The 27,394-nt window shown below is 36.8% G+C and overlaps 1 protein-coding gene across 2 annotated transcripts in view; it reads left to right on the top strand.

Annotated features, from left to right (window-relative positions):
- The window catches only part of LOC136042510 (sodium-coupled neutral amino acid transporter 9 homolog), a 41,284-nt gene that overhangs the window by 11,428 nt on the left and 2,462 nt on the right, over window positions 1-27,394 (top strand). For both annotated transcript variants that reach the window (XM_065727473.1, XM_065727472.1), the window contains exons 2-4: window positions 12,882-13,059; window positions 19,334-19,431; window positions 23,468-23,625. In XM_065727473.1, the coding sequence (XP_065583545.1) occupies window positions 12,882-13,059; window positions 19,334-19,431; window positions 23,468-23,625 (434 nt within the window). The remainder of the gene's footprint in view (window positions 1-12,881; window positions 13,060-19,333; window positions 19,432-23,467; window positions 23,626-27,394) is intronic.

Genomic DNA, 27,394 nt, shown 5'->3' with positions numbered 1-27,394 from the left:
GTGCGTGGTTGTCTTCTCTGCGCTTGACTCCCAGGCTTCATGCATGCTCTCTATGTTTTTTTTTTATTGTAGTTGTTACTTGTATTTTTTATCCCCCTTGTGTCCCTGACCGTGGAGCCTTTCGAAGGGGAATAAGCATATTGTGATTCAATTTTGAATTGTATTTTGTATTGTCTTGCATTTAATAATAAACTTCTCTCTCTCTCTCTTGATGAATAGAATAAGCACAAGTTATAGATACGGGATTGACATAATTGGTATGGATCCGTTCTCTTTGGGGGAGCTGGGGGTTGTTAATTGGGAAAAATTAGAAAAATTGAGGCATTTTAAACTTAAGAACGGGTGACCAGATCTTAATGAAATTTGATATTTAGAAGGAACTCATGTCTCAAATTTTTTATTTCCAATCACGACCAGATCTGTTGACATTGGGGGGAGTTAGAGGGGGAAACTGGAAATCTTGGAAAATGCTTATAAATGTCGTAGACACGTGATTGACGTAACCGGACTGGGTCCGCTCTCTTTGGGTGAGTTAGGTGGTGGTGTTTAGTGCTTTGGCGAGTTTGGTGCTTCTGGACGTGCTAGGACGATGAAAATTGGTAGGCGTGTCAGGGAGCTGCACGAATTGACTTGATAAAGTCGTTTTCCCCGATTCGACTATCTGGGGGGCTAAAGGGGGAGGAAAAATTAGAGAAGTTGAGGTATTTTTAACTTAGAGTGGGTGATCGGATCGTAATGCATTTTTATATTTAGAAGGACCTCGTGTCTCAGAGCTCAAATTTTAAATCCCGACTGGCATTAAGCCTGTGATTTTCCTTTTAAAGCAATCTATTGATTCTTAGAATTTTGTTAGAGCTCATGCCATATGAGCTCTTGGCGCTTCTGGCCTCGTTACGAGTGCCATATGAGCTCTTAGCTCTTGTTTTTTTTTTATGCGTAAATTGTCCAGAAGATGGCACCAGGTTTCCTCAGGTGATTTTACTTGTTCAGTCACTGGGGGTGTTTTGTTTGTAGCCTCTTGTTTTGTAGCCGTTTTGTCCTAAATTGATCAAAGATAATATAACAAAAACTCTAGGAATAAAACAGCCCCCTAGGATCCAGGGACAAATGTTGTAAAATGTACCCTGGGGGCATATAAGGTTTTTATGGAAGAGATGGTCTTATAAATTTTTAAGGGGGCCCATTCGATTTTAAGTAAGAATTTCTAGGGTCCTTTTTAATATCAAAAGTGATTGAAGGGCAACTAGCCCCCCCCCCACCAAGGTCTTTTTCCCCAAATACATCCAATCAAAACTTTCAGATATGGCTCATTTGATGGCATCATTTGATTGGTTCTAGTTACCATTTTAAGAGTCATCAAAAGTTATTGGAGGTGATCTACCCTCCCCCCCCCCTCTCCCACTCTTTTCTCAAGTGTATCTGATCAGAATTCTGAAATGTCCATTTTGTTTAAAATAGTCCAACGATCAGATGAAAAAAAGTTTGGGGTCAATATAAACTTACCAGAGCCCAGGGGAAGAGTTGTAACTTGTGCCAGGGGTCCATATAAGGTTTTTGTGGAAGAAGTGGTCGTATTTAAGTAGGAGGGGAGTCAAATGATTAAAAATTTAAAGTTCTAGTACCTTTTTTAAGAGTCAAAAGTGGTCTAATGGCAACTAGACCCCCCCCCCCCTCCCGCCTACCCTAAGGCCATGAGGCTCTATTGTTTCATTTTTTTTCCCAGAAGCACCTTATATAGAAGGGATGGTCGTATAAACTTTGGAGAGGCTTCATTTGATTAGAAATCGGAAGTTATAGGGCCCTTTTTAAGAGTCAAAGTGATGGGAGGGCAATTCTATCCTGTGAATGAGTACACAATTATAATAACAGTAATTATTATGTTTATCATAATAGTGTATAGTTACATAGTTTATCATTTAAAGTGTATAGTTTATCATTTCCTTAATTAATTCAATAGCTAATAGATAAATATAGTGCTTGTTCTGCCTTCTAGCACTCTTTCAGATGTGATATTTGCTAACCTTGCAAACTCTATCTTAAGTCCTTAAAGGGACCCTGATAAAGTTCTAGTTTAGTGGTCTATTGCCAGTTCAGAAAACAGTTGTGTTTGCCAACTAAAACTTTCAGGAATGAATCCAGGGGCTAAGGTGTATTTTCGGAATGTGTTATTAAGTCACTATCCCTGTCCTTTCCCTATTTCTACATTTGGAAGATTACATATGTGATAGGTCTATATCTATTTTAATTTTCAAAAAAGAAATTGTAGCTTAATTTTTGGTTTTCAGTCTCTTTTTCTTCAAGGCTTTTTTTTTCTAAATTAAGAATATTACCCAAATCTTTAAACCTTTAAAAATCAAGGTTGGGCAAAGATATGCGGCTCAAAATACTGTCTTTGTTTCCTTGTTGCCTCTGACAAAGATTGTAGAAGACCAGTGCCCTTTAGAAAGAGAAAGGGTAGAGTTAAGTTCTTCGAAATGCCTTCCTGGGATCATTAAGGTTCTAAATCTATTCCCGAGAGTTTCATTCACCTTTTACAGCAACTTTCTAAGATACGCCAAAGCTCATCAAGAATTTTACTAGGATCATTAAAGTGACACATTGTTCCTTATTTTGTGTCTATTAAAGTAAGATAAAAATGTTCCATTTGCCACCTCACATTTCCTCTCCCCCTCTCCCCCCTTTTGGGGCCAGACCCTATGTTTTATGCCAAAGTTTGCTGGTTTGCTTTTTTCAAATCAGGTTTATTTGACATAGACCAACTATTCATGAGAAATAAGTAAAAAAAATAAATAATGCTATCCCAAAAATCAGCATTTTTTTGCATATAGTCTAAGGCTGTATGTGGCCTAACTTGGGGGTGGGGGAGTGCAATTACGATAGCAGTTTGACTCTTTCTCTTAGCTCTACTTTTTTTTAAAGGAAAAAACTTTAGCGTAAAGAGCGAGGCGTTGAGGAAGAAAAACCCCTTTCATATACGGAGTAATTTCTGTTCGTTTTAAGTTTTAATGTCGCTCCTTACTTTCATTTGAAAAACTTGTTTTTTGTTTAATTTCTGGACGGTTTTTAATTCATGAATGTTTTGATCTTGGCTCTCCGCACATAAATAATTAAAACAAAATTTGCTTATTAATTTTCTTTTTGGCTAAATGGCTTTCTCAAAGTTTTAATTGGAAGATTTTGAGAAAAAAGGAGAGAGGGAGGAAGCCTAGCTGCCCTCTAATTTTTTGATTACTTAAAAAGGAAACTAGAACTTTTAATTGTTTTACGAACATTTTTCATTAGTAAAAAATATACGGAATTTACGAATTGACTTACGTAACGAACTTCTATATTCGTATATTTTTATTGCGTATATGAGGGAGTTCACCCCTCGTCGATACATCGCTCTTTACACTAAAGCTTACATTCTGTCCCAATTCCTTAAGAATGACCCTTGAATCACAAAAGCCGTAGAATAAATAGTTGAAATTACTAAAAATACTTTCGCGTAAAGAGCGAGTACGAGGAGGTAAACCCCTCATATGTGCAATAATTTCTCCTCGTTTTAAGTTTTAATGCTGCTCCTCACTTTCAGCAGAAAAACTTCTCATATTTATTTTTTCCTTGTTTTTTTTTTAAATAATGCAAAAATCCTGCGCCTCCTTCATTGAAAGTCTCTTCCCCCATGAGAAGTTTTTCCATGGAAAGATCCTCCCGCGTAACCCCTCCCCCCACCTCAACTCTCCCTCCCAAACCAAACAACAATCCCCCTGAAAACGTCCGTACACTTCCCAGTGACCATTACTCTATGTAAACACAGGTCAAAGTTTGTAACTTGCAACCCCTCCCAGGGAGACTGCGGGGTAGTAAGTCGTCCCCAAAGACATAGTTATTAGGTTTTTTGACTATGGTGAATAAAATGGCTATCTCAGAATTTTGATCCGGTGACTTTCGGGAAAAAATGAGCGTGGGAGGGGGCCTAGGTGCCCTCCAATTTTTTTGGTCACTTAAAAAGGGCACTAGAACTTTTAATTTCCGTTAGAATGAGCCCTCCCGCGACATTCTAGGACGACTGGGTCGATACGATCACCCCTGGGAAAAAAAACACAAAAAAACAAATAAACACGCATCCGTGATTTGTCTTCTGGCAAAAAATGAGAAATTCCACATTTTTGTAGATAGGAGCTTGAAACTTCTACAATAAGGTTCTCTGATACGCTGAATCTGATGATGTGATTTTCGTTAAGATTGTATGACTTTTAGGGGGTGTTTTCCTCTATTTTCTAAAATGAGGCAAATTTTCTCAGGCTCGTAACTTTTGATAGGTCAGACTAATCTTGATGAAAGTTATATATTTCAAATCAGCATTAAAGTGCGATTTTTTTGATGTAGCTATTGGTATCAAAATTCCATTCTTTAGAGTTTTGGTTACTATTGAGCCGGGTCGCTCCTTACTACAGTTCGTTACCACGAACTGTTTGATAACCGGAACGGGCCGCTCTTTGGGGTATTTGGGGGGGGGTTAATTCAGAAAAATTAGAAAAATGAGGTATTTTTAACTTACGAACGGGTGATCGGATCTCAATGAAATTTGATATTTAGAAGGATGTGTCTCAGAGCTCTTATTTTAAACCCCGAACAGATCTGGTGACATTGAGGGGAGTTGGGAGGGGGAAACCTAAAACTTGGAAAAACTTAGAGTGGAGGGATCGGGATGAAACTTGGTGGGAAAATAAGCACAAGTCCTAGATACATGATTGACATAACCGGAACGGATCCACTCTCTTTGGGGTAGTTGGGGGGGGGGTTATTCTGAAAAATTAGAAAAAATGAGGTATTTTTAACTTCCGGACGGGTGATCGAATCTCAATAAAATTTGATATTTAGAAGGACATCTTGTCTCAGAGCTCTTATTTTAAATCCCGACCGGATCTGCTGACATTGGGGTGGAGGGAGTTGGGAGGGGGAAACCTAAAATCTTGGAAAACACTTAGAGTGGAGGAATTGGGATGAAACTTGGTGGAGAAAATAAGCACAAGTCTCAGATACATGATTGACATAACCGGAACGGATCCGCTCTCTTTTTTAAGTAGTTGGGGGGGGGGGGGGGTTTAATTCTGAAAAATTAGAAAAAAATCAGGTATTTTTAACTTACGAACGGGTGATCGGATCTCAATGAAATTTGATATTTAGAAGGATATCGTGTCTCAGAGCTCTTATCTTAAATCCCGAACAGATCTGGTGACGTTGGGGGGGAGTTGGGAGGGGGAAACCTAAAACTTGGAAAACACTTAGAGTGGAGGGATCGGGATGAAACTTGGTGGGAAAAATAAGCATGGGAAAAATAATACATGATTGACATAACCGGAACGGATCTGCTCTCTTTGGGGTAGTTTTTTTTTTTTTGGGGGGGGGGGGTTAGCTCTGAAAAATTAGAAAAAATGAGGTATTTTTAACTTACGAACGGGTTATCGGATCTCAATGAAATTTGATATTTAGAAGGATATCGTGTCTCAGAGCTCTTATTTTAAATCCTGACCGGATCTGGTGACATGGGGGGGGGGAGTTTGGAGGCGGAAACTTAAAACTTGGAAAACACTTAGAGTGGAGGGATCGGGATGAAACTTGGTGGGAAAAATAAGCATAAGTCCTAGATACATGATTGACATAACCGGAACGGATCTGCTCTCTTTGGGGTAGTTTTTTTTTTTTTGGGGGGGGGGGGGTTAGCTCTGAAAAATTAGAAAAAATGAGGTATTTTTAACTTACGAACGGGTGATCGGATCTCAATGAAATTTGATATTTAGAAGTATATCGTGTCTAAATGCTCTTATTTTAAGTCCCGACCGGATCTGGTGACATTGGGGGGAGTTTGGGGTGGGGGACCTAAAATCATGGAAAACGCTTAGATTGGAGGGATCAGGATGAAACTTGGTAGGAAAAATAAGCAGAAGTCTTAGATACGTGATTTACATATTAGGAACGGATCTGGTCTATTGGGGGGGGGGGGGTTAATTCTGAAAAACTAGAAAAACTGACGTATTTTTAACTTACGAAGAAGTGATCGGATCTTCATGAAACTCAGATCTCTTATTTTAAATCTCAAACGGATCTATTGTAATTAGGGGGGGGGGGGCAGTTGGGGAGACTGGAAATCTTAGAAAATACTTAAAGCGGTAAGATCAGGATGAAACTGGACGGGAAGAATAAAAACCTGTCTAAGACACTTGAATGACATAATCGGACCGGATCTGCTCTCTTTGGTGGAGTTGGGGGGGTAATTTTGAAAATTGAGCTATTTGTAACTTATGAAACGGTGACCAGATCTTAATGGAACTTGATATTTAGAAGGGTATTGCGGTTTAAAGCTCTAATTTTAAAGTCCGACCAGATCCTGTGACATTGGGGAGAGTTGGAGGGGGAAAGCGAAATTCTTGAAAATTGGGGTGTTTTTATTTTACGAATAGGTGATCGGATCTTAATGAAATTTGATATTTAGAAGTAATTTATGTCTCAGAGCTCTTATTTCAAATCCCGACGAGATCTTTTGACATTGGGGGGAGTCGGAGGGGGAAATCTTGGAAAACTCTTGGAGTGGAGGAATCGGGATGAAGCTTGGTGGATACAATAAGCAAATGTCCTTGATACGTGATTGATGGAACCGTACGGGATTCGCTCTCTTTGGGGGAGTTGGGGGGAGGGGTTCACTGATTTGGCGAGTTTGGTGCTTCTGGACGTGCTAGGACGATGAAAATTGGTAGGCGTGTCAGGGAGCTGCACAAATTGACTTGATAAAGTCGTTTTCCCAGATTCGACCATCTGGGGGGCTAAAGGGAGAGGAAAAATTAGAAAAAATTAGGTGTTTATAACATACGAGTGGGTGGTCAGATCTTAATGAATTTTGATATTTAGAAGGACACTTGACTCAGAGCTCTTATTTTAAGTCCTGACCGGCATTAAGCCTCCTATTTTCCTTTTAAATCAAACTATTGATTCATAGAATTTTGCTAGAGCTCATACCATATGATCTCTTGGCTCTTAGCTCTTCTTGCCTCGTCACAAGTGCCATATGAGCTCTTAGCTCTTGTTTTCTTTTAATTCTTATTGTGTATCTTTTGGGGGTTGAATTACCATAGCAGGGTAAGATAAGGTTAAAGTAAATAATATAAAAATATGAAGTTAGTGGGAACTGTAGAAGGATTGCCCTATGATGGAAGTGCAATGAGATAAAGGCCGGGACTAAAAAGTATGAGCAACTACTTCTTATGGAATTGGTTAGGTAATGGTATTTATAATACGTAATACCTGTTCACCCCTTGCAATCAAGAACATCTACTAGGGATATTTAAGAAGGTTTTCTCATATGAAGTACCTTTAATGGGTGTTTTTCTAATCTTTTATTTTTAATTTAATAACATGGAGTCAAACTTTTAGTGAAAACCAAGAAAACTCAAGATGGACATAACTCCTTATTTTAATGAGCAAGCAAATTCTTTTATTTAGTCTTTTTCTTACCCTGCTACGATAACTCAACCCCCAGCCCTCCAAAATAATATAAAAGAATTAAAAGAAGTAGTAGTATTGAAATAAATCCCATAGGATGTTCTACACTGTATATTATATGGACCATAATTTGCACTTTGTTTAAAATAAAATATATTTTAAATACTTTCCCTTTTTCAATCTTAATAAATTCAAAATTATTAAGAATTTAAGGAATAAATATCAGTATATTTATTTTACACTGCCAATCTACATTCATTTGTTTCGTTTTTTTTTCAGTAATCTTAAATATAATGTTTTTTTATACAATGAGAAATAGTACATTCAGCTCAAATAAGGATTGTTTTAAGTGAAGTACAAATTATAGTCTGGCTTACAGAGAGCACGAGGGGCGTAAGTTCCACTCATTCTATTTTCTTCTCATTTTGAGTTTGACTCGGTTATATTTTGTAATTTCTGTTCATTCTGAGTTTTATTTCTTTATCGACGGTGATTTGTGGTACTTTTATGCGTTGCAAATTATAATCTGTAGCAATTGTCTACGGTTTATTTTGGGTACCTGTCTGACTGACCGTATTTCAAAAAATAAGCTGCACGAAAAATGTGGTTCGATCTGACCTTCTAGGGCAGATTGCCAAAGACTGTCCTTGACGGCAAACAATCTAGGGCCAAACAAAAAGCAGGTCATCCCCAAATGGGGTGGAAGGATTTCCTTAGGAAAGATATAATTCAAAATTGAAACTCCTTGGGGGTGGTGTGAAGAGGGAGGCTTTGAACAGATCGGAATGGAGGAAGGGCGTACCTAGCTTTATTGGCCTCAGGCTGCTTTGTGCTGCAGTGAGTTGTAAGTAGTAGTAGTAGTAGTAGTTCGATGCTCCAGGGATTGCGTAAACCATGAAAAGTTATAAACTCACATTTGGTGATGTTCATAGAAATTTTGAAGGATTGGAAATCGCTCTGGGTATAAGTTTATTTAGTTTGTGGGTATTTTCTGCATCAGCAAAGAAGGAGGAATCGTCAGCGTAACTGGATAAGATAGAGCAGTTTTGTGGAAAAGGAGTGAAGGCAGGAATCCATCCCAAACCTTAAAAATGGAATGTTTGATAATCAGGGGAGAAGGTAAGGATATTTTCTTTAGAGATATATATATTTATTAAACTAAAAAACCGAAAAAAGCAACAACAGCCACCATAGAATAGAATAGAATATATTTATTCACTACAATAGCCGGAGCTAGCATTAGCATGTCATGACAAAAATAATTTATACCTTCAAAAACACTCACAGGAAAATTTAAACAAACAATATATTAATCAAACATTAAATATTAGTCGCGTCAATATTATTAAAATGACGGGTAAAATATGGAACAAATGATTTGCGATATCTCTCAGTGCTATATGCTGAGCAAGTCAGTAACTGTGGACAATTGTTTTTTATTTGTCGAAGTCTAGTAACTGGTCCTCCAGTTGGGGGGCTCGTAAAGTTGGGTAGTAGACGACAATGAGCTGGGGAATTTAAACAATTTAGTCCAAATCTATATGTTAAGCCATGTCTACGACTATCAAGTGAGTCCAAATTGAGTTGTTTCAGTGCATCTTCGTAAGTTGAGTAGTTTTGTCCAAGTAAAATTTTTACAGCTCTTTTTTATATCGTCTCAAGTCTATCTGTTTGATCTTTTGTCAATCCCGGATGCCAAGCAGGGCATGCATACTCAAGAGAAGGTCCATGAGAAGTAAAAAAATTTGTTCGGGGGGATGGCAAAATGCATTAAAAAATAATACAGGACTAAGAAAAAAAATTTTAAACCGACAATACATCCTAATCGGCACCACGAACCTTATAACAAAACATATTCAACAGTGTGATTAAAATCATACCCCGAGAGGTCACAATAAGGTACTCAATTATTTATTTACACCAACCCCCCCCCCCAAAAAAAAAGAACAAAAGAACTACAATTAATACATCGTAAAAAGAATTTCTTTTATTTCTCTCTTAAAAAAGAAATAACACTTTCATTTTAAAACTCTGATCTAGATGACTCCAACTTCTAATCCCCCTATCGGGTCGAAACAATCAGTAGAATAGTAATATCTCCAGAAGATCGGGTGTCATAATTGTGGATCATGGATATCAAGTTAACTACTTGAGTGTCTAAACAGGAAAGATATGTACCATGTTGAAGCCTAAAAATAAACAAAAGTGTATACACGTGGTATATGGAAGAGGTATGTAGGAGGTGTATATTCGGCACGAAACGTCTACGAGCGAATATGGATACTACCAGCTTTTGGACTACGAGAGTCGTAACTTTTACTCGTAACTCTCGTAGTCCAGATGCTGTAGTGTCCTTATTCGCTTGTAGACTTTCCGCACCAAATCACAGGGTTGTAGGCCAACCGACAAACGAACAGCATTATTTTGAAGAGCTCGTAGGGGCTGGACAATGGAAACAAATATACGAAGCCAAACACTACTACAATAAAGGATATATGGATAAGGGAAAATAAAGGGGAAGTAGGACATTGTAGGGAAAAATGCCTTTTTCTCGTTTACCCGTTATACAGTTATTTAGTTTTCTCGTTATACCTAGGTTACGAGACAAAATTTTACTCACAGACTGTGCATGACACTTGAATGACAAAACTTCATCAATATAAACCCCCAGGTACTTTACTTGATCGATAAAGCATGCTTTAAAACTCCATAATGTGTTACAATTTCATGAAACAAAGGACAAAAAGCAGGAGATCGGGAAAAAACAATCAATTTTGACTTACCAGGATTAATCTTAAGCCTATTTATCTTCAACCAGGAATGTAACCTATCTACATTATCTTTCATCGATGCTAGAATAATTCTTCCGTCTTTACATTGTTGATAGCCACAGAGTTATCCGCAAATAATGCCTCAGTTTCATTCCGGAGACAATTAGTCATATCACTAACACTAAAACAACAATTATGAATACAATTAGGTATATCAATAATAAACAAAAGGAAGAGAAGCGGATAACAATAACAGGCCCCCGTGGGACAACACAAGTGACTGGGCATAATTCAGATTTTAAGCTGTTCTTTTCTACAAACTGGTAGCGGTTACTGGAGAAACTCCGTATAAAATCGAGAGCTTTACCTCGGATTTCATTCACCTCACATTTTTCCAAGAGTAGACCATGGTCAACTATATCAAAAGCCTTCATTAAGTCTAGAAATACTGCAGCAACCTTACATCCTTTATCTAAAGCAACATTGATAACACTTGTCAAAAATATCAGTGCATCCTTCTTCTTTCTATTCTTCCAGAATCCAAACTGATTAATATTCAAAAGTTTGAATTTCTCAAGAAACGTGGTTAACTGAGAACTAAAATATTTTTCAATAAGACGAGAAATAGCTTTCAAAACTAATATTGGATGGCAATTACTAATATCCTTTCTGTCACCACCTTTATAAATTGGTGTCACTCTTGCATACTTTAAATAATCTAAAAACTTACCCTGTCTGAAACAAACACCAATTAATGATGTTAGAATGCTAGATATAAATGGAAAAATACATTTTAGAATTTTTAAACTCATCAAGTCACTACCAGACGAACTGTTTTTCATGGCATACATAGTAACCCTTCGCTTGTCCACGGTAATCCTCTTTAGATGCAACGATACATCTATATGGGGTGGTAAAGTGGGTCCGAAAGGTAGATCTTTCGGAAATGGGAAACCGTATCGGCTATTTCTGAACCTGCTGAAATAAAATGATTGGAAATTCATTACAAACCGTAAAATTGTCTGCAGCTATTGTCACATTTACTATCACTTCAGATGGTAGTATATTATGTCTCTAAGCTGTAAGAATATGGATTATTTGCCAGGTCTTCAATGAATTTCCTTCAGTTTCCTTAAATTTCAAGCTAAAATACCTTTTTTTAGCATCACTGAAAAAATAATTCAAACCATTATCAAAAACGCGGTATTATTCTTTATTCTCGTCTGCAGGTTCTAAAACTTGTAACTTAAACAATCTATCTCTTAAATTTATTTTCCGAAGAAGATCTAGTGCTATCCATGGCTTCTTCCCATTATGTTTTCGCCCTTCCATATTCTTAACAACTCTCAGTTCCTTAGCCTTTTCCAGTAACTTACCATAAAAAAGCGCAAATTTACTATTTACATCATTTTCTTCTCCAAGTAGGGACATCCAATCAACTTGAACCAAATTATTATTTAGTTTTAGGAGGGTATTTTTATCAAAAACTACATCCCTTTTACTCAAGTCTGAAATTACTCGCTTGTGAATTAATACCTCAAATTCAGCATAAACACCAAAAAGGTCGGATTCAGTATTTATAACAGCTCCTTGAAATCTAAAAGGTACATTTGAAAATATATTGTCGAAAAGCTTTTTGGACGTCTTAGAAACTCTAGTCGGAATGTTAATCGTAGGGAGTAAACCATGAGACAGACACAGATTTAAAAGTTGAGAAGTCACCGAAGGCTCGATATCTAGCATGTTGATGTTTAAATCGCCAAGAATGAAACAAGTTGTATTGCTAAATTGCACTTTAAAAGCTATTCATGTAAATTCTCAAAGAATTCTTGAATAGAGCTAGAGGGAGACCTGTACACAACGACTAAATATGCATCAACATTATTTGATCTAGCTCTGAGAACTAGTGTTTCACGTACATAGGCCGCGATGCCCCCATGCTGATGTAGCTCTCGGCTCCGTGTAAGCAAAATATACCCCAGTATATCCAGAAGAGCAGAGTTATGATCACCCACCCAAGTCTCTGTTAAAGCAAGCACATGAGAGAAATTAAGATTAGCTAAATTAACAAAAAAATCATAAATTGTATTAAGGCCTTGGCAATTCAAATGAAAAATCCTGTGATCCACCATGTTGGCACCCAAGATCATTAAAATCCTCAGTAAATACAAATTTAGTAACTTCAGTAGGGTTCAGAAGCCGGAACAATACAATCCAAATTTCTAGTAATACTTTCATTAAAATACTCATAGAATTTACCCTTTGATTTTCTAAATCAACTATGCTGTGAGCCACCAGGGAAAGAACAAGTTCTCTAACCACTATCTAATAAACAGCTAAATGGTCTGTTGTGTCGAATAGGGCGAATACCGGTCACAATTAAATACACGCTCTCAACTCTAGTAGTATGATATAACAAAAAACATATGATAGTATGTTCGTATTATAGTATATAAAAAACAATAATATTTATAGTACAATCGGTCACAAAATGGTACTGTGGATGTGAAATCATTGAGCCAAACTTATACTTAAATATGTAGAATTCTTGTATGAAAAACATGTGTGTTATAAAAATTTTTGAAGGCTAGGAGCATGAAAATCGTATTTAAGATTCTAAATTTTCAGGGTGCGGCAACCCTACCACTATGATTCTTTGGCACGACCATCAATACCTCAAACTCCACCATTGGACGAAGAAGCTGAAGATCCTGGTCCTCAGACCTTTCCTCCTGTTGAACCAACATACTCACGATATCGATATTATTCTAAGCTTATTGCTCCTGGTTCAAACGAAGATGCATTGGTAGGTTTACATAAATTGTTTCATTCCCTTTAAAAAGACAACTTACAGTTTTCTTTCTCTTGCATGTATGTTTTTAAAGTTAACTTTCAAGAACTTTGTAGGCATATACTATACAAGAGGAGTTGTAAAGAAAAGAAGAACAATTATGTTCTGCAAGTATTTTCAGTTTGTTTGTGAGTTTAATTTTCTTTTTCTTTATCAGACTTCAATTTACTGCTGTCTAAATAAAGAGTGATGTGTCTCTCATTAAAAGATTGTCATAGAAACTTGAGAAGAAGATTATTCGATAGGGAATTATTATTTTGATTTTTTTTTTTTGTTCCTGGGCATCCCCATAGCACCAATTAAAAATATTGAAATCGTTATATTGCTTAGAATGGATGAAATGTCCAAAATGGTGCTTCTAAAGGGGACGCAGCCCTTAGTCCCATAAGGAACCCACCCAACGCTCTGCCAGCTACTGTTAAGTAGAAATGTAAGCATGTTGCACTTTGTTGAAGGTGGAGTCTTGCACGAATTTTCGTATCTGTTACTGGAGGGTAAAATTGTGAACTGGAGAAAATTAGTGCAAAACGAGACAAGTTCTGACTTGGTGCCAAAATGAGCTGAATCCAAACTGTGAACTGACTAGGTGCAAAAATGGGTGCAAAGTCATGACTCATTTAAACAAATTAAGTTCTGATTAGGTGAATAAAGAACCTAACTCCTAATTTGGGACAAAACGAGTGAATCCCTCGTTTACTGCAAAAACGTGGTAGATTCTAACCCGATGGAAAAATGGGCAAAGTCAAGTTTGCAGACTGACTTGATGCGAATATGAGCTTAGTCCTTATTTTTGAAAAAGAATGAGCCAAGTACTGGCTTGGTGTAAAAAGGGCTTAATTCCATATTTGATATGAAACCAAACTAAGCCTTAGTCTTCCCCTTATTGACAACTCTCCAGCAGAAAGGCAGTCAGTTGTCTTTTTATAAATCAGAAAAATACAGTGGTTTTTAGTATGTATGATTGGAGGCACACATTTGGTCCTTGGCCCCTCCAGCACCACCCCTACCGCTGACTTTTCAGCATAAAGGTAGGTAATCTTTTTCCCAGGTTGGAAGGAAACCTATGGCTTGTAAGAATAGGCTTATGTCCTTTCTCTGACCTTTTTACGAAAGATCTCAGATCTGCTTGAGGCTTACGGGTAAAGAATCTTGGGCCAACGGGACAGAAAGATGGATTCTTAGACGCTTATGCTACTTCCGAATACCGTCTACCATCTGCATGACGTTGTCCAGGTCGAAATGGAATTTGTTGGACGGATGGCTGCAATCAAGGATGCTTCCTCCAAAGAAACGTAGGCCAGACTCTTATAGGCTTCGCAGTTTTAGAAGTCAAGATTTCCCCAAACCATGAAATATTGAAGTATTCTTGTCCCTGGAATATAAACGTTAGTGGTTTAAAATTTTGTTGAAATTTGTACTGGTTGTAGGTGTCTTCTTTCCAAACCTAAAAAATTGCTTTCACACGAGATAGGGCAAGAATTTATTTCTCATCGTAGAATTTGGTCATACACTAATCTACCTTTGTCATACACACATCTACCAGATGAGTCTGTTGATCAAACTTGATGGGGAATAATATGCAGAGTCCCAGTTGTGCCAGCTGGATGTCCAGGCACGATTTGACCCAAACAGGGGAGGGGGGCTGGTTCTTTCATCAGGACATCTACTAGGAGGTTTCTATAGATCTCAAATTAACTTGATAGGTTTTGCTATAGCTGCTTAATTTGGTGTACCAGACACAATCCGTCCTTTGTGATAGGAGGGGGGCTCCTTTCCTGTCATCAAGGCATCTGCCAGACGAGATTTTTGAATTTGAACCAATTTTGGTAAAAAGGAAGAGCCAGTGTCGTAATTGTTCTTTTTCGAGATGATGACTAAATTTGACCTTTATAAGAGAGATAGTGCCTAAATTCGTGTCATCAGGCTATCTATCCGAAGTGGTTATTTAATATCAACCAACCTTGATTTAGAATAAGTGTTTGTGTTTCAACTGTACCTTTTAGGTGTTTGGACACGATCTAAAACTTTGTTAGGAATGGTAACATCCAAATTATTTGTACCAGAAGATGCAGTAACCAGAAGAGTAACCAGAAGATGCACTTACCATTCAATCAAACTTAGCGAAAAGTAAGAGCAAGCATCTTGGCGTGCCTTTGAGGAGGTTAGATTTCAGACTCGTTTTTGGAGGGGTAAGCGTTTCTACATTCTTGTTTATTGTAACAACGTCTGTCAGAATGAGTTGTCAGATTTAAATAAAGAACTGTAAGTAGTGAAAGTACGAGGTTAGAGTCTTGTTTGTATTTTTCATCTGTCCAAAGAGATTTTGCCTCTGGAAGGAATCGATAAAAAGGCGTAAATTCTTGTAATCAGGACATGTACTACCTGAACGGGTTGCTTAATTCCCCAAAAATTTATTGGAAGTCAGATTTAATTTCCATGCTATGCCAATTTCGGCCTTGGACTTGGACCAATTTTGGGCCTGGACCTGTTTAATCTTGACCATGTTTGATGATAGTTAATATACTAGGGTCTTCTTTATGTCTTCTGGGAGTTTAAAGTCGTCAAACCTTTCGAAGAGTGTAAAACGATGAAGTATACGTGAATTTTAGTAATCAGGGTTTCTACAAAAGTTGGTTGTGGGATCTCAACCGAGTTTGGTCAGAAATAAAAGTTCAAGTCCTAGAAATGCCTTTTGAGAGTCTGGGACCAATTCTTTCTTTGTTTGGAAGAAGGAAGGGTGTCTTTAAATTCTCTTATGAGCACACCTATCAGAAAGTGACGTTGTATCTTACCCAATCTTGGTGAAAAGTCAGAGATAAGCACCTAATTATGCATTCAAAAGCCTTTGACTGGCTAGAATTTTAAAGGATGGATCATTAATTAGTAGGTGCGCTGGTGGAATCCATTTTGTCAGACTTGGTCAACAGCTATGACTATGATTTTGAGTGTCCGTGCTCTATTAGACCTCCGAAAGAGAAGGGCTACGTCATAGTCATCAAAACTAATCAGGAGGGCTTATTTATGTGATCATGGTTATATTACGTTAGGATTAGGAGCTTGGGTTCTAGTTGCACCTTTTTAGTGGTTCAAGTCGTATCTTGTTATCGTTATGCCATCTGCTACTGAAAGTAAATATTGTATGACCTCTTAGCTTAATTTTTGGTTAACCACGCATCATCACATCTATAAGCCGACCGTTTAAGCGGGTCATAATCGCAGCAACTTGTCCTGGGCCATCAGATATGTGATCGAAAATAACACTATTAGAGAACCATAAAAAATAGTCTTTTATAGTTCCTTTATATCGTCGCTTTGTTCAGTAAAGCGGCGTTCATATTACGTGTCTAGACAAGTATCTCGTGTCTAGACAAGTGTCTGGCGAGTAAATCAATGTCAAGGAAATTACCGTTCACAAGAAGAATTCAGTGCTTAGCTAAAGCTACAAATTTGGTTTCCAATCGACTTCAGTTGCCATTTCTAGCCAATCAAGAGAGCTTATGCGGGCAAAACTTTCATAATTGTAATCCTTTTTTTTTTTACTGTCACAGGATAATGGATGAGACAAGCCAAAAAATTGCTTTAGTGTGCTTCACTATTGTGTTTGGTGTTGCATATTCGCCCAAAACGAAAAACGAAAACAATTAATGAGAAAAAAAAAACTAATTTCAGTTAGAATGTAAACATGGATGATGAAGATAATGGAATTTGGGACATTTTGATTGGCTGTAATCGAAAAACCTAGACTTTGAGTTCTAGGCTCTATAACTGAATGCTTAACTGTAACTTGTCTAGCCAAGTACCAAGTTTTACTTGTGAACAGTAGTTATCTAGATATTGATATTTGGCCAAACCCATGTCTAGATATGGGGTTCGAGCTAGACACGCATGTAAACGCCGCTTAAGCTTATTTCTGGAGTTATCAAGTTCCACAGCAAACTATAAGCGTGAAATGGAACAAATTCGGCTGTCCCTGGAAACTTTGCCAATTATAATGTTCTGTAAGTCTGACTCATAGGCTATGGTTTCTGGAACTCTTCATGGCATCGGGGCACTGGCACCGGAGTTGTTATTAATTTTGCTAATTTGAAGTATTCAGTAAGAAAGACGTTCCAGGGCAATGATAATAGGAATATTAACATATAACCGCATATAAATTTGTCTCTCGGGATTTAATCTTACTAGCCGATATTTTGAGGGGTGTACCTAGATATTTAGAGAGGGGAAGGGGGCTAAAATCTGAAATTTAGCTCTCAGGGAGCAAGAATTTTCAGATACTTTTCTCTAGTTTTTATTCAATTTATGGGATTCCTTTAATTTATAGGATAAAAAAAAAAAAAAAAAAAAAAAACGGTTACGAAGGCCACAGGAATTCCGATAATTTTTTGTGTTGCGAGAGCAACACTTTGGTTTTGTCGTGGTTTTTTTTTTCTTTTTGTTCCTAGCACCCCGATTTCAGCTTATTCCTAGAAAGTGGTAAGGGTCTAACCTCTGCGGTTTTTACGGAAAGTGTGGACCTTAGGCCGGATTGATGAATATGACTTTACATTTTGGAAAGCTTCGTAGAACTCTTGCCTGGGGCCAAAAAGGATGGTTTTTGCTTGTCCTTGAGCCAGAGCCTATAGTGTGTGAAGTGAAGAGGAGTTGTATAGCCTATGTCAGAGAGGACTATCTGAAGTTATGCAGCCAAGCTTTCGTTTCATCAAACCATGTTTCTGCTTTCGAGTGGAAAGCTCCGTTCTAGCAGGCAAGCAGGCAGGCACCAATTTCAAATTGAAGATGGACTAAAATCTATAAGTGTTAAATATATGCGACAGTTACCCTGCCCCACAGCCAATATATCTTCTTTGAGTGATAAATAGAAAAATTTAGAGAAGCAAAAAAGCGGCATTTTCCCACGGGTCCGAAAGTGCTGCCGTGATTTCGGCTGAGTTTATCATTCGGTTTTTCGCACTTGGGATTGCGGTAGAGAAATGGTATCAGATGTTCCTCTTAAACTTTAAAAGTTCTCTCATTGCTAAAGAAATTAGAGTTTATCCTTTGCTCCTTTCTAAGTGATGACGTTAGAAAGTTGGCCTACGGCAAAAAAGTCAACTTTTGAACTAAGACAGATAGATTTTTTTTTTTCGACGGCAGTCGATAGCTTTTGATGAGCTGATCAAAGAATATGTCATCCATTTTTTTGTACAAAAATTCCTTCGTGAGATATACCAGTTTGAAAGTTTAAAGGGGTTGACAACTTCAGTAGTAAGGTACACACTGAAACCAAAAATAGGCCGATACCAATTGTGAGACATATAGGGGAGTTGTAAGCAACAGTCGGCTGTTAGCTCATAATCATCCTCGGCAATGAGGGGTTCGCAACTCTTACTAGTTGGTGTACCTATTTTTCGTTTCCGTTGTATTTGATGGTAAGACCAATTTGGTTCCAGTGGTAAGACATGTAGGGGACTTATAAGTAATAATCGGCTGTAAGGCTACAATCATCTTTAGCAATGAGGAGTTTGCAACTTTTGCGAGTTGGTGTACCTAGTATGTATTTTAGCATCCTTACAGATTAACAACTTCAGCGTTTAGTCGCAGCGAGGAAACAAAACCAAAGTGTTGCTCTCGCAACACTTTACTCGGCGAAGCCGAGCAAAGGTTGCCGCAACACCTCACGTTGCCCATGCAACGTAGATCTAGTTGTATTTTATAGTAGTAAATTTATAATCTTTCAGCATTTATTTTGTCAAGACACCTCATTATATTTGTAAAAATTAGCAAAATACCTAGTTTTTCAGGAGTATTTAGGACATTTTTTACCGTCTAGTGTGGGGGGGGGGTGTTAGTTTACTTACCCCATTTGGTCTCCATTGCTGTATATGCTCTTGAATGACTTTTAAAGGAAAGGGAAAAATACTCAATTAATTTTTCCAGAAGAATGCTAGGCCTTGGTTTAAAATGGGGGAAAAACAACAGCATAATTTTCATATTCACTGGGTGCACTATAATGCCTCCTACTACCCCCTCTTCATACACTGCCTATAGGAGTCAAACCTTGGCAGAATGTGAGTTGGTATTCTATAGCAGAATCCGGCCCAAGAAAAGTAACGTATTCAAGGTTGTTGTAGCGAAAGAAGGTAATGAAATTTGCTTTTTCATTGGACATTTCTATTTTAACAGTTCCCGGCTTTCATTTCTCAGTAGCTTACGATATTTATCTAATTTCTCATTTATTTTGTGATTTTAGAGGATTCCACTTCACGTGATTCCGGTCCATTTCTTGTACCCCATGATTCCTGGAGTCATTGATGTGACAGCTGGTAAACAAAGCAGCTTGGTAACCATGTAATTCTATTTTATGATTTTTTTCTTTAAATTTTAATTGCGCCTATATTTGCATGCTCATTTGTTTTTTATACTTCATTTTGTTGATTAATAAAATGATTGTAGCATAGTGGAAAAAATCTGTAATAGAGCAAGAGAAAAAACATTGTGATGTTTGTTGGTGTTTTGCTTCGATAGGAAGTTGGTTGTAAATTATGTCTTGTTAGTTATTTCAAAATATGTCTAGTTAGTTTAATTCTCAAGATACATCTAAAACTGGGCAACACCGTATGAATATACTTTGGGAGGCGATGGGCTTTGGTTGAATAGTAGTTGTACTTTTCAAAGATGCGAAAAAAAAATATGTAGGCCTACAGGAATTGTGATCGTTAAATATTGCGAAATGGCTTTGGGGTGCAAAGTTTTCAAATTTCGTTCAACTATTTTTTGTTGATAATTTCGAAGACCTTGCTGCCTTTCCATGACAATAAATAAAAGTTTAAATAGGGATAAATCCTTTTAATAGACAGTGATAAATTTTCACAAAAAATACTAGACATTTCAGTGACCGTCATCAGTAGTAATACTACTGATAACTGAAACATGTCTAGTACTTTTTATGAAAATTTATCACTGTCTATTAAAAGGATTTATGCGTATTTGAACTTTTATTTATCGTAATATATTTTGTTTATTATATTTTCTAAATATACGTTATTGTGTTTCGTACCTATATAATGTTCTAATTTTAAGTTTATATTAATGTTGGCATATATTTTCTTTTTGATAATGATTTCAAATCTGAAGAAGTTTCATAGTTAGAAAAAATCCGCAGAAACACGATATTATTGACGAGCTTTCTGTCTTAAATTTGAAAGAAAAGTTTTTCCGTGAGCAGTAAAGTGGGATTTTGAAATTTAAAATGGATAAAATTGAATAGATTGTCGAACCTAAATCGAGTGAAAATCTCTGTGGATCGAGAAAAAGCTTAAAAGGGAAGAGCATAAAAAACATCAGTGAAGTCACATTTAAAACAATCATAAAGCAACAAAAGTAAGGACGGTGTTTCTGCTTCAGTCGATCATTTTGTCCAGCCAATCGATTTTCCATGTCACTGAAAGGAATTAGCTCACAGGAAATCATGGGTTCGTTTCATACATCAGACATAAATTTCATAAAATCAATGGAAAACTGCTTATGTTAGACTAATAAACTAAATTGATTACTGCAAATGTATTGGTGTTAAAAAATAGAATCCACATTATTTTGAGCAGTATTTAACTATTATAATCTTATGGATTAAAGGGGACTGGTTAAGGAAAAAGGGGATTGAATTTATTACCTTGTTGCTAGACCTTCTGACAAGGAATGTTTATACCAGTTAAATAACCCTGCTTCAACTCCTTGTTTTCTTGTGACTTCGTAAATATTTTTATGGCGCTTGGTATTTACCAAGTGACATATAGCGATCGTAATTTCAGTCGGTCTGTTGGTCTGTCTGTCCCGGTTTTGCTAGTTCGGGTATTTCCAGATTAGCTATGACGTTGAAATTTGGCAGGTGTATCAGGAGCCAGACCAGATTAAATTAGAAATAGTCGTTTTCCCGATTCGACCATCTTGGGACGGGTAATTCGGAAAAATTAGACATTCATTTTAAATTTTGACGGGATCCGGTGACATTGGGGGGACTCAGGGGGAAACCTGAAATGTCGGAAAAGGCTTAGAGTGGAGAAATCGGGATGAAACATGGTGGGAAAAATAATCTCAAGTCCTAGATACGTGATTGACATAACTGGAACGGATCTGCTCTCTTTGGAGGAGTTGGGGGGGGGGTGTAATTCAGAAAAATTAGAAAAAAGAGATAGTTTTAACTTACGAACGAGCGGTCAGATCTTAATGAAATTTGATATTTAGAAGGATTTTGTAACTCAGACTTCCTATTTTAAATCCCGACTGGATCCATTGTCGTTGGAGGGAGTCGCGGGGGGGGGGGGCGAAAATGTTCGAAAACGCTTCGACTGGAGAAATCGAGATGAAACTGGGTGGGAAGGATAAGCACAAGTCCTAGCTACGTGATTAAAAAAACCGGACCGGATTCGCTCTCTTTGGGGTAGTTGGAGGGGGTTCTAATTCGGTAATTCGGAAAAATTAGAAAAAAATTGGGTTTTTTTAACGTAAGAACGGGTGATTGGATCCTAATGAAATTTGATATTTAGAAGGACCTCGTGTCTCAGAGCTCTTTTTTTAATCCTGGCCGGATCCTGTGACTTGGGGAAGTTGTAGGAGGAAACCAGAAATCTTGGAAAACGCTTAGAGTGGAGAGATCGTGATGAAACTTGGTGGGAAGAATAAGCACAAGTCCTGGATACGTGATCGACATAACCAGACCGTATTGGCTCTCTTTTGGGGAGCTGGGGGGAAGGCATTTCGTAATAATTAGAAAAATGAGGTATTTTTAACTTAGGAACGGGCGATCAGATCTTAATGAAATTTGCTATTTAGAAGGACCTCGTATCTCAGAGCTCTTATTTTGAATCCCGACCGTATCCGGTGACATTGGGGTTGATTTGGAGGGGAAAACATGAAATCTTGGAAAACGCTTAGAGTATAGAGATCGGGATGAAACTTGGTGGGAAGAATATGCATGTGTCCTAGGTATGTTATTGACATAACTGGACCGGATCCGCTCTTTTTGGGGGAGTTGGGGAGATTAGCTAGTTTGGGCACTTCTAGATTAGCTAGTACGATGAAAGCTGACAGGCGTATCATGGACCAGGCTAGAGTAAATTAGAAATAGTCTCTTCCCCGAATTGATCACCGTCTGGAGGGGATTTCTGATCGTTATTTTAAATTTACTCTTTAAGTTTAAAGGTGTCTGTTTTTTAAATCTAATTTCAATTTAGTTTTATTTGAGGTAGTTTTTGTATATGTCTGTTAGTTTCTATATATATTAATAGTTTTAATGTTGTCTAATAAGTTTTATTAATTGGAGCAATTAATTTTTAATTAATAGTAGAAAAGTTGTCAATCTACTGAAGCCCCAATGTTATCATAGTGACTCCTTTGGGAGGGATACAATAAGAGGTATGTTGTTCTTTATGGAGTTTCGCTGTTGCGTTGACAGCTTTTTACTAGTAACCAACCGTAATTTTTTTCACAGACTTGTTTTTCCCTAGAATAGTTTTGGATAATTTCATTTGCCCAGGAATTTTGGTTTTCTTTTGCAGTCAGTTTTGTTATGCAAAATCAAAATTTGTAATCTTCTTCTTCTTCTCTGACTTGGGCTATTATGTTATGATTATCTCAAATGCAGCGCTTCTGGACAGGAACGAATAGTGTCCATGGACGATAAATAAACTTTGTTTTTTATATATTTATGGCTTTGAAAATGGACTGGATATCAAAGGAATAGCTATACTTCAGGAAGTCTTAACGTGGACGGCATTTCTCTGTATGTTTACTATGAGTCATTTCTTCGCTGATTGCTCTTTATGTAACTTAACTGATTGAAAATAGTTTTATGGTTTAAGCCTAGTAAGCTGAAAACAGTCCTTAAAATATAATGTTCAAACGCATTAAAGTACATTGCGGAAAAATAAAATGAATAATCAATAGTATTTTGCATAAATGATAAAAATACAGATAAAACCATACATAGAACCTTGAAATGTTATTAGTGTCTTGAAAGAAGAAAATGTGTAAGAAAAGGAAAATTCATAAGAAAGTTGGGAATAATATATTTTAATTAGTCCAATCTTGTATATTTTCAAAGAAGAAGATTAGTTAAAATTGGCGAGCTGTACAATATGAATCTGATAAAATCTTTTGAAACCCAAGAAAATCTTGGCACAAAAATTGCCGAAAAAAAATAGATGCCCTAGTTATTGGAAAAATATTTGTGAAAACTATAGTCTTCTCTTAGAAAGACCATCATGAATCAATTACACAACTATAGGCAACAACAGGAAATGAGTTCAAAAATGGATTGCTCATTATTGTCACAGCGGTTTAAGCTCTCTCTGTCTTTCTCTTATTCAGTTTTCTGTTTTAATTATAGCTTTGCAATATGGAATACAATGATGGGTACCTCATTACTAACTATGCCTTGGGCATTAGAACAAGCTGGTTTGGTTCTTGGTTTATGTTTAATGGTCTCAGTTGCCGGAATATGCTTCTATACAGCATGGCGGATACTCTCAACGTTTAAATTTTATGGTAAGGAGAAGCCTAATATTTAAGTCGAGTTTTTAAATTCGGAAACTTTTTGGAGCAACACTGATTTCATGTCAAATTTAGTCAAATGTATTTTAAGTACAAATTTTACGAAACCAATTTTGATCGCTCAAATGTTTATACCTAATGCAAAAAATGGATCAGATTACATTTTTGTATTCAATTTATTCACCCTGATCTGTGATCAGTTGAGCCACCCACTAACTAAATCAGTAAATGTTTATAAATGAAGTGAATGAAATACATAATTATCATGGGAAAATTTAATTTGTTCTTTTTTGTGATTTCCCAGGTTTTGTTTAGATCTTTGCTGCAATAACGGTTGGTTTCAAGTGAGAAATGGTTTCTGTCCGTAGGTTTGCATTGCTGATTTTTTTTTTTTTTTTTTTTTTTTTTTTTTTTTTTTTTTTTTTTTTTTTTTTTTTATATTAGATGGCTCATCTGTAAGAGATGCGTCGAAGATACAATTTTCCTTACATCGATTTTGCCCGATGCATTCCTTAGACCGTATTCTATTTCCAACTATCTTAATAAAATATTTTAGCACAGCAAGTGAATCTTCACGAACTTGCGAAAAAAACCAACAGTTTTTACGCGAAAGTGCAGGTGTGAGCTCCTGTAGTGATAAAAAAGGGCAAAAATACTACTGAGGTACTTATGACGCACAGGATGTCTGATCAATGCTTCTGTCCAAGGCTGTATCCAGGGGGAGGGGGGATATGAGGTTTGACTCCCCCAAAAACATTTGCCGGACTTGTAAAAAAACGTAACAAAAATGAATATAAACAAGTTTCAATGCGCATTTTAAAGTTTTTGTAACCCTCCTAAAAATGCTTTTGTACCCCCCCCCCCACCCACAAAAAAGTACTGAATACGACCCTGCTTCTGTTTTTTTTTTTTTTTTTTTTTTTTTTTACAAGGAAAGGTAACAAGCCTGTTGTTCAACCATGCAACGTGGAAATTAAAGCCCGGCTGCTGTATTACCAAGCAGAGTATAAATCTATTATTATAAATCCATATAAATCCTGCTGATTTACTGGATTGTGTGTTCTTCGTGAAAGCCAATTGTCTGCCTGATCCACTTGTCCGGACCGTTCGAGAGTATTATATGATTGTGCAAATTAAGATTCAATGGGGTCCTTTGACATTGAAAAAATAGTTGGAGTTAACTAGTTGGAATTTTGAGTGATATGTTATCATAGAAAAATCAGGATAACCTTCCATAGCACGAAGCCACCTGAGGCCAACTTAGTTACACACTGTTTTCGTCCATCCCAGTCTATCCAATGCCTCCCTTTTTACACCCTTTTAAGAAGTTCTCTTTTCCCTTGAATCGTTTGCTACGACATCTCTCACCCCATTCGGAGACGACCTGCTTTTCGTTTGACCCTAGATGGTTCACTGACATGGACGATCCTTGGCATTCTGTCTGCCTCCATTCGCAGAAATCTCAATTTTTCTCTCAGTATAGCCCTTGCGTAGTGATTTATGCTTGTAATGGTTGATATTTTTGTTTATTATGTTAAATAAAGTCAAGTAGAAGATGGGATTGAACCAGGTTTACGTATAGCTTACTGTTTGAGATATGGCCAGTCAGTCGGGTACCCAAAGTAATCCGTAGGCAATTTCTCTGAAAAACATCCAGAAAATTATCCTCCGTTTTTCGAAGTGCCCACGCTTCAGAGCCCAATCGACCAATGTTATTACTTTAACTTCGAGTATTCTAACCATGGTTCGCAGACTTATCCTCCTATTCTTCCAATCTTTTTTCGGCTGAGAAAAAACACCCTGGGTCTTAGTTATTCTTCTTTTAACATCTTCACTGCACTAAAAAAAGAAAAAGAAAAAAAGTTGACTACACGGCTTTGGCTGTGTTCTTAGAACCCTCAAAAAGGAATTTTGGGAAATGTTTAATTAAATAGCCTGCAAGGGGGTGGGGAATAAAAATCAGGGTGCATAAGATTAAGGTGGGGTAACATTTTAGAAAATAAACTAACATCTTTGGTCATTTTTTGGAAGAAGGGCAAACCTAGAGATTGAATCGGTAAGGCAAAGGGTGGAAAAATCCAAATAAGGAGATTGTTGTTTGAAAACAGCAAAAAAGAAAAATTGAATTCCCTATGAAATGTTTCAAACATTTAACCAATGTCCTTCATCAACAAAAAAAAAGAAACAGAACAGAGATTTAAATATCAAAACTAACCAATAAATTATACAATTTCTTCGCCATATGTAACTTTCATCAAAGCCGAAAAATGACAGTTCAATTTTCTTTTTCTTTTAGTCTTTAGAAAAATTTCCCCGTTTAGTTAGGCTTTCTTTTTCATTCTTAGAGATGTGGAAAGGAAGTATGTTTCAATTGGCTTTACGCTGGCTTTACTTGGCTACAATTACAAGTCATTTATTCTTAAGAAGATGGTTGGAAGAGGGAATAGAAATATTAGTAATAGGGAAACTTTAGGAATAGAGACTAAATCTACTCCTTAAAAAGCTTAGAATACGGTCCTTAATGATATGCTCTGGTGTACTGTTCCATATGGACTTCCATTGTTTCCCAAAATTGTTGATCAAGTATCCAGCTTGGTCCGTTATCTCTTGTTGGTCGTTTGAGTATTCCGCGTTTGTTTGTCGTTGGTGTGTTGTATTAGAAAATGTTAATAGGAGCTTTTGGGATGTTCAGGGGTGGGGGGGGCAACTGTATTACTGATAGGCTTACACTCTACTCTTGATGAGAAATAACCTAAACCGATATAATAATATAACCTATACTTATACCGAAATAACCTAAACTCGCTATTCGGATCACCCTGATCTGATATTACTCAATCGTCACCTCAGGCTGCCACATTTGGAGCTGGTTTGGAGAGGCTACCTTAATGGTACAACCAGTTGGGTACTTTCTACCTGTACGCAAAACTGGCTTAATCTACAAAGCCGTCCTTCTGAGTAGACTTTCTGGTAAAAAGTGCTAATTCTCCTGCATAAAAATACCAGTTATAATACTCATAACTCAGGATGACACAATAAAAGAATGTATAGTCAGTAAATGCATTCAGAGAGAAACTTACGATAAATACATAAATACAGAACTATAACAGAACTGACAAAAATCCTCCTTTTACGATTTGAACGGCTCCGTTCAATTGACAGTATCTCCGTTGAATTTCCATTCTGTATAAAAAAGAGTACGAAGGCAAAGTACAGGTGCCTTAGCTTAAAAGTAAATAGTAATATTAAAACTAAAAAGGAACATAAATTATTGTATATAGAAGATGCGTAAAAAAACAAAAAAAAAACATAAAAGCGGCTGACCTGCTGCACATAATTAATTCGTCAGAAAGAAAAATATTCCCAGGCAATGCTTGTTTTCTCAACCTGTAAAACTATATCTTTATCTTTGGTATTTAGCCGAGTTGCTTTAAACAAAATCAGGCTATGAAATATATGTTAAGCATTTGATTACTTAAAGCAGTATATGACATTTATTTTGAGTAAGAAATCAAGGTGTTTTTATAGTAAACATTTGTATTGTTTTATTGAAGAATGTGTCACAAATGTTTTATTTTATTAGTCCTGCATATGTATCGTAAAAGCCACCTACATGACACCTACACTTACATGAAATTCGTTGGAGTCACGTTTTTATCAGTTCCCACATTGAGCTGCGAGAGAAAATAAATAAATTAATTAAATTTGATGTTTTCTTGTCCATAAAAAAAAATTGAAACGGTAGCCATTCCTGTAATACGAA

Source organism: Artemia franciscana, unplaced genomic scaffold, assembly GCF_032884065.1.
Source record: "Artemia franciscana unplaced genomic scaffold, ASM3288406v1 Scaffold_1397, whole genome shotgun sequence".
NCBI classification, from domain to species: domain Eukaryota; kingdom Metazoa; phylum Arthropoda; class Branchiopoda; order Anostraca; family Artemiidae; genus Artemia; species Artemia franciscana.
Note: the sequence above shows the minus strand (reverse complement) of the source record. Positions and strands in the feature narration are given on the sequence as shown.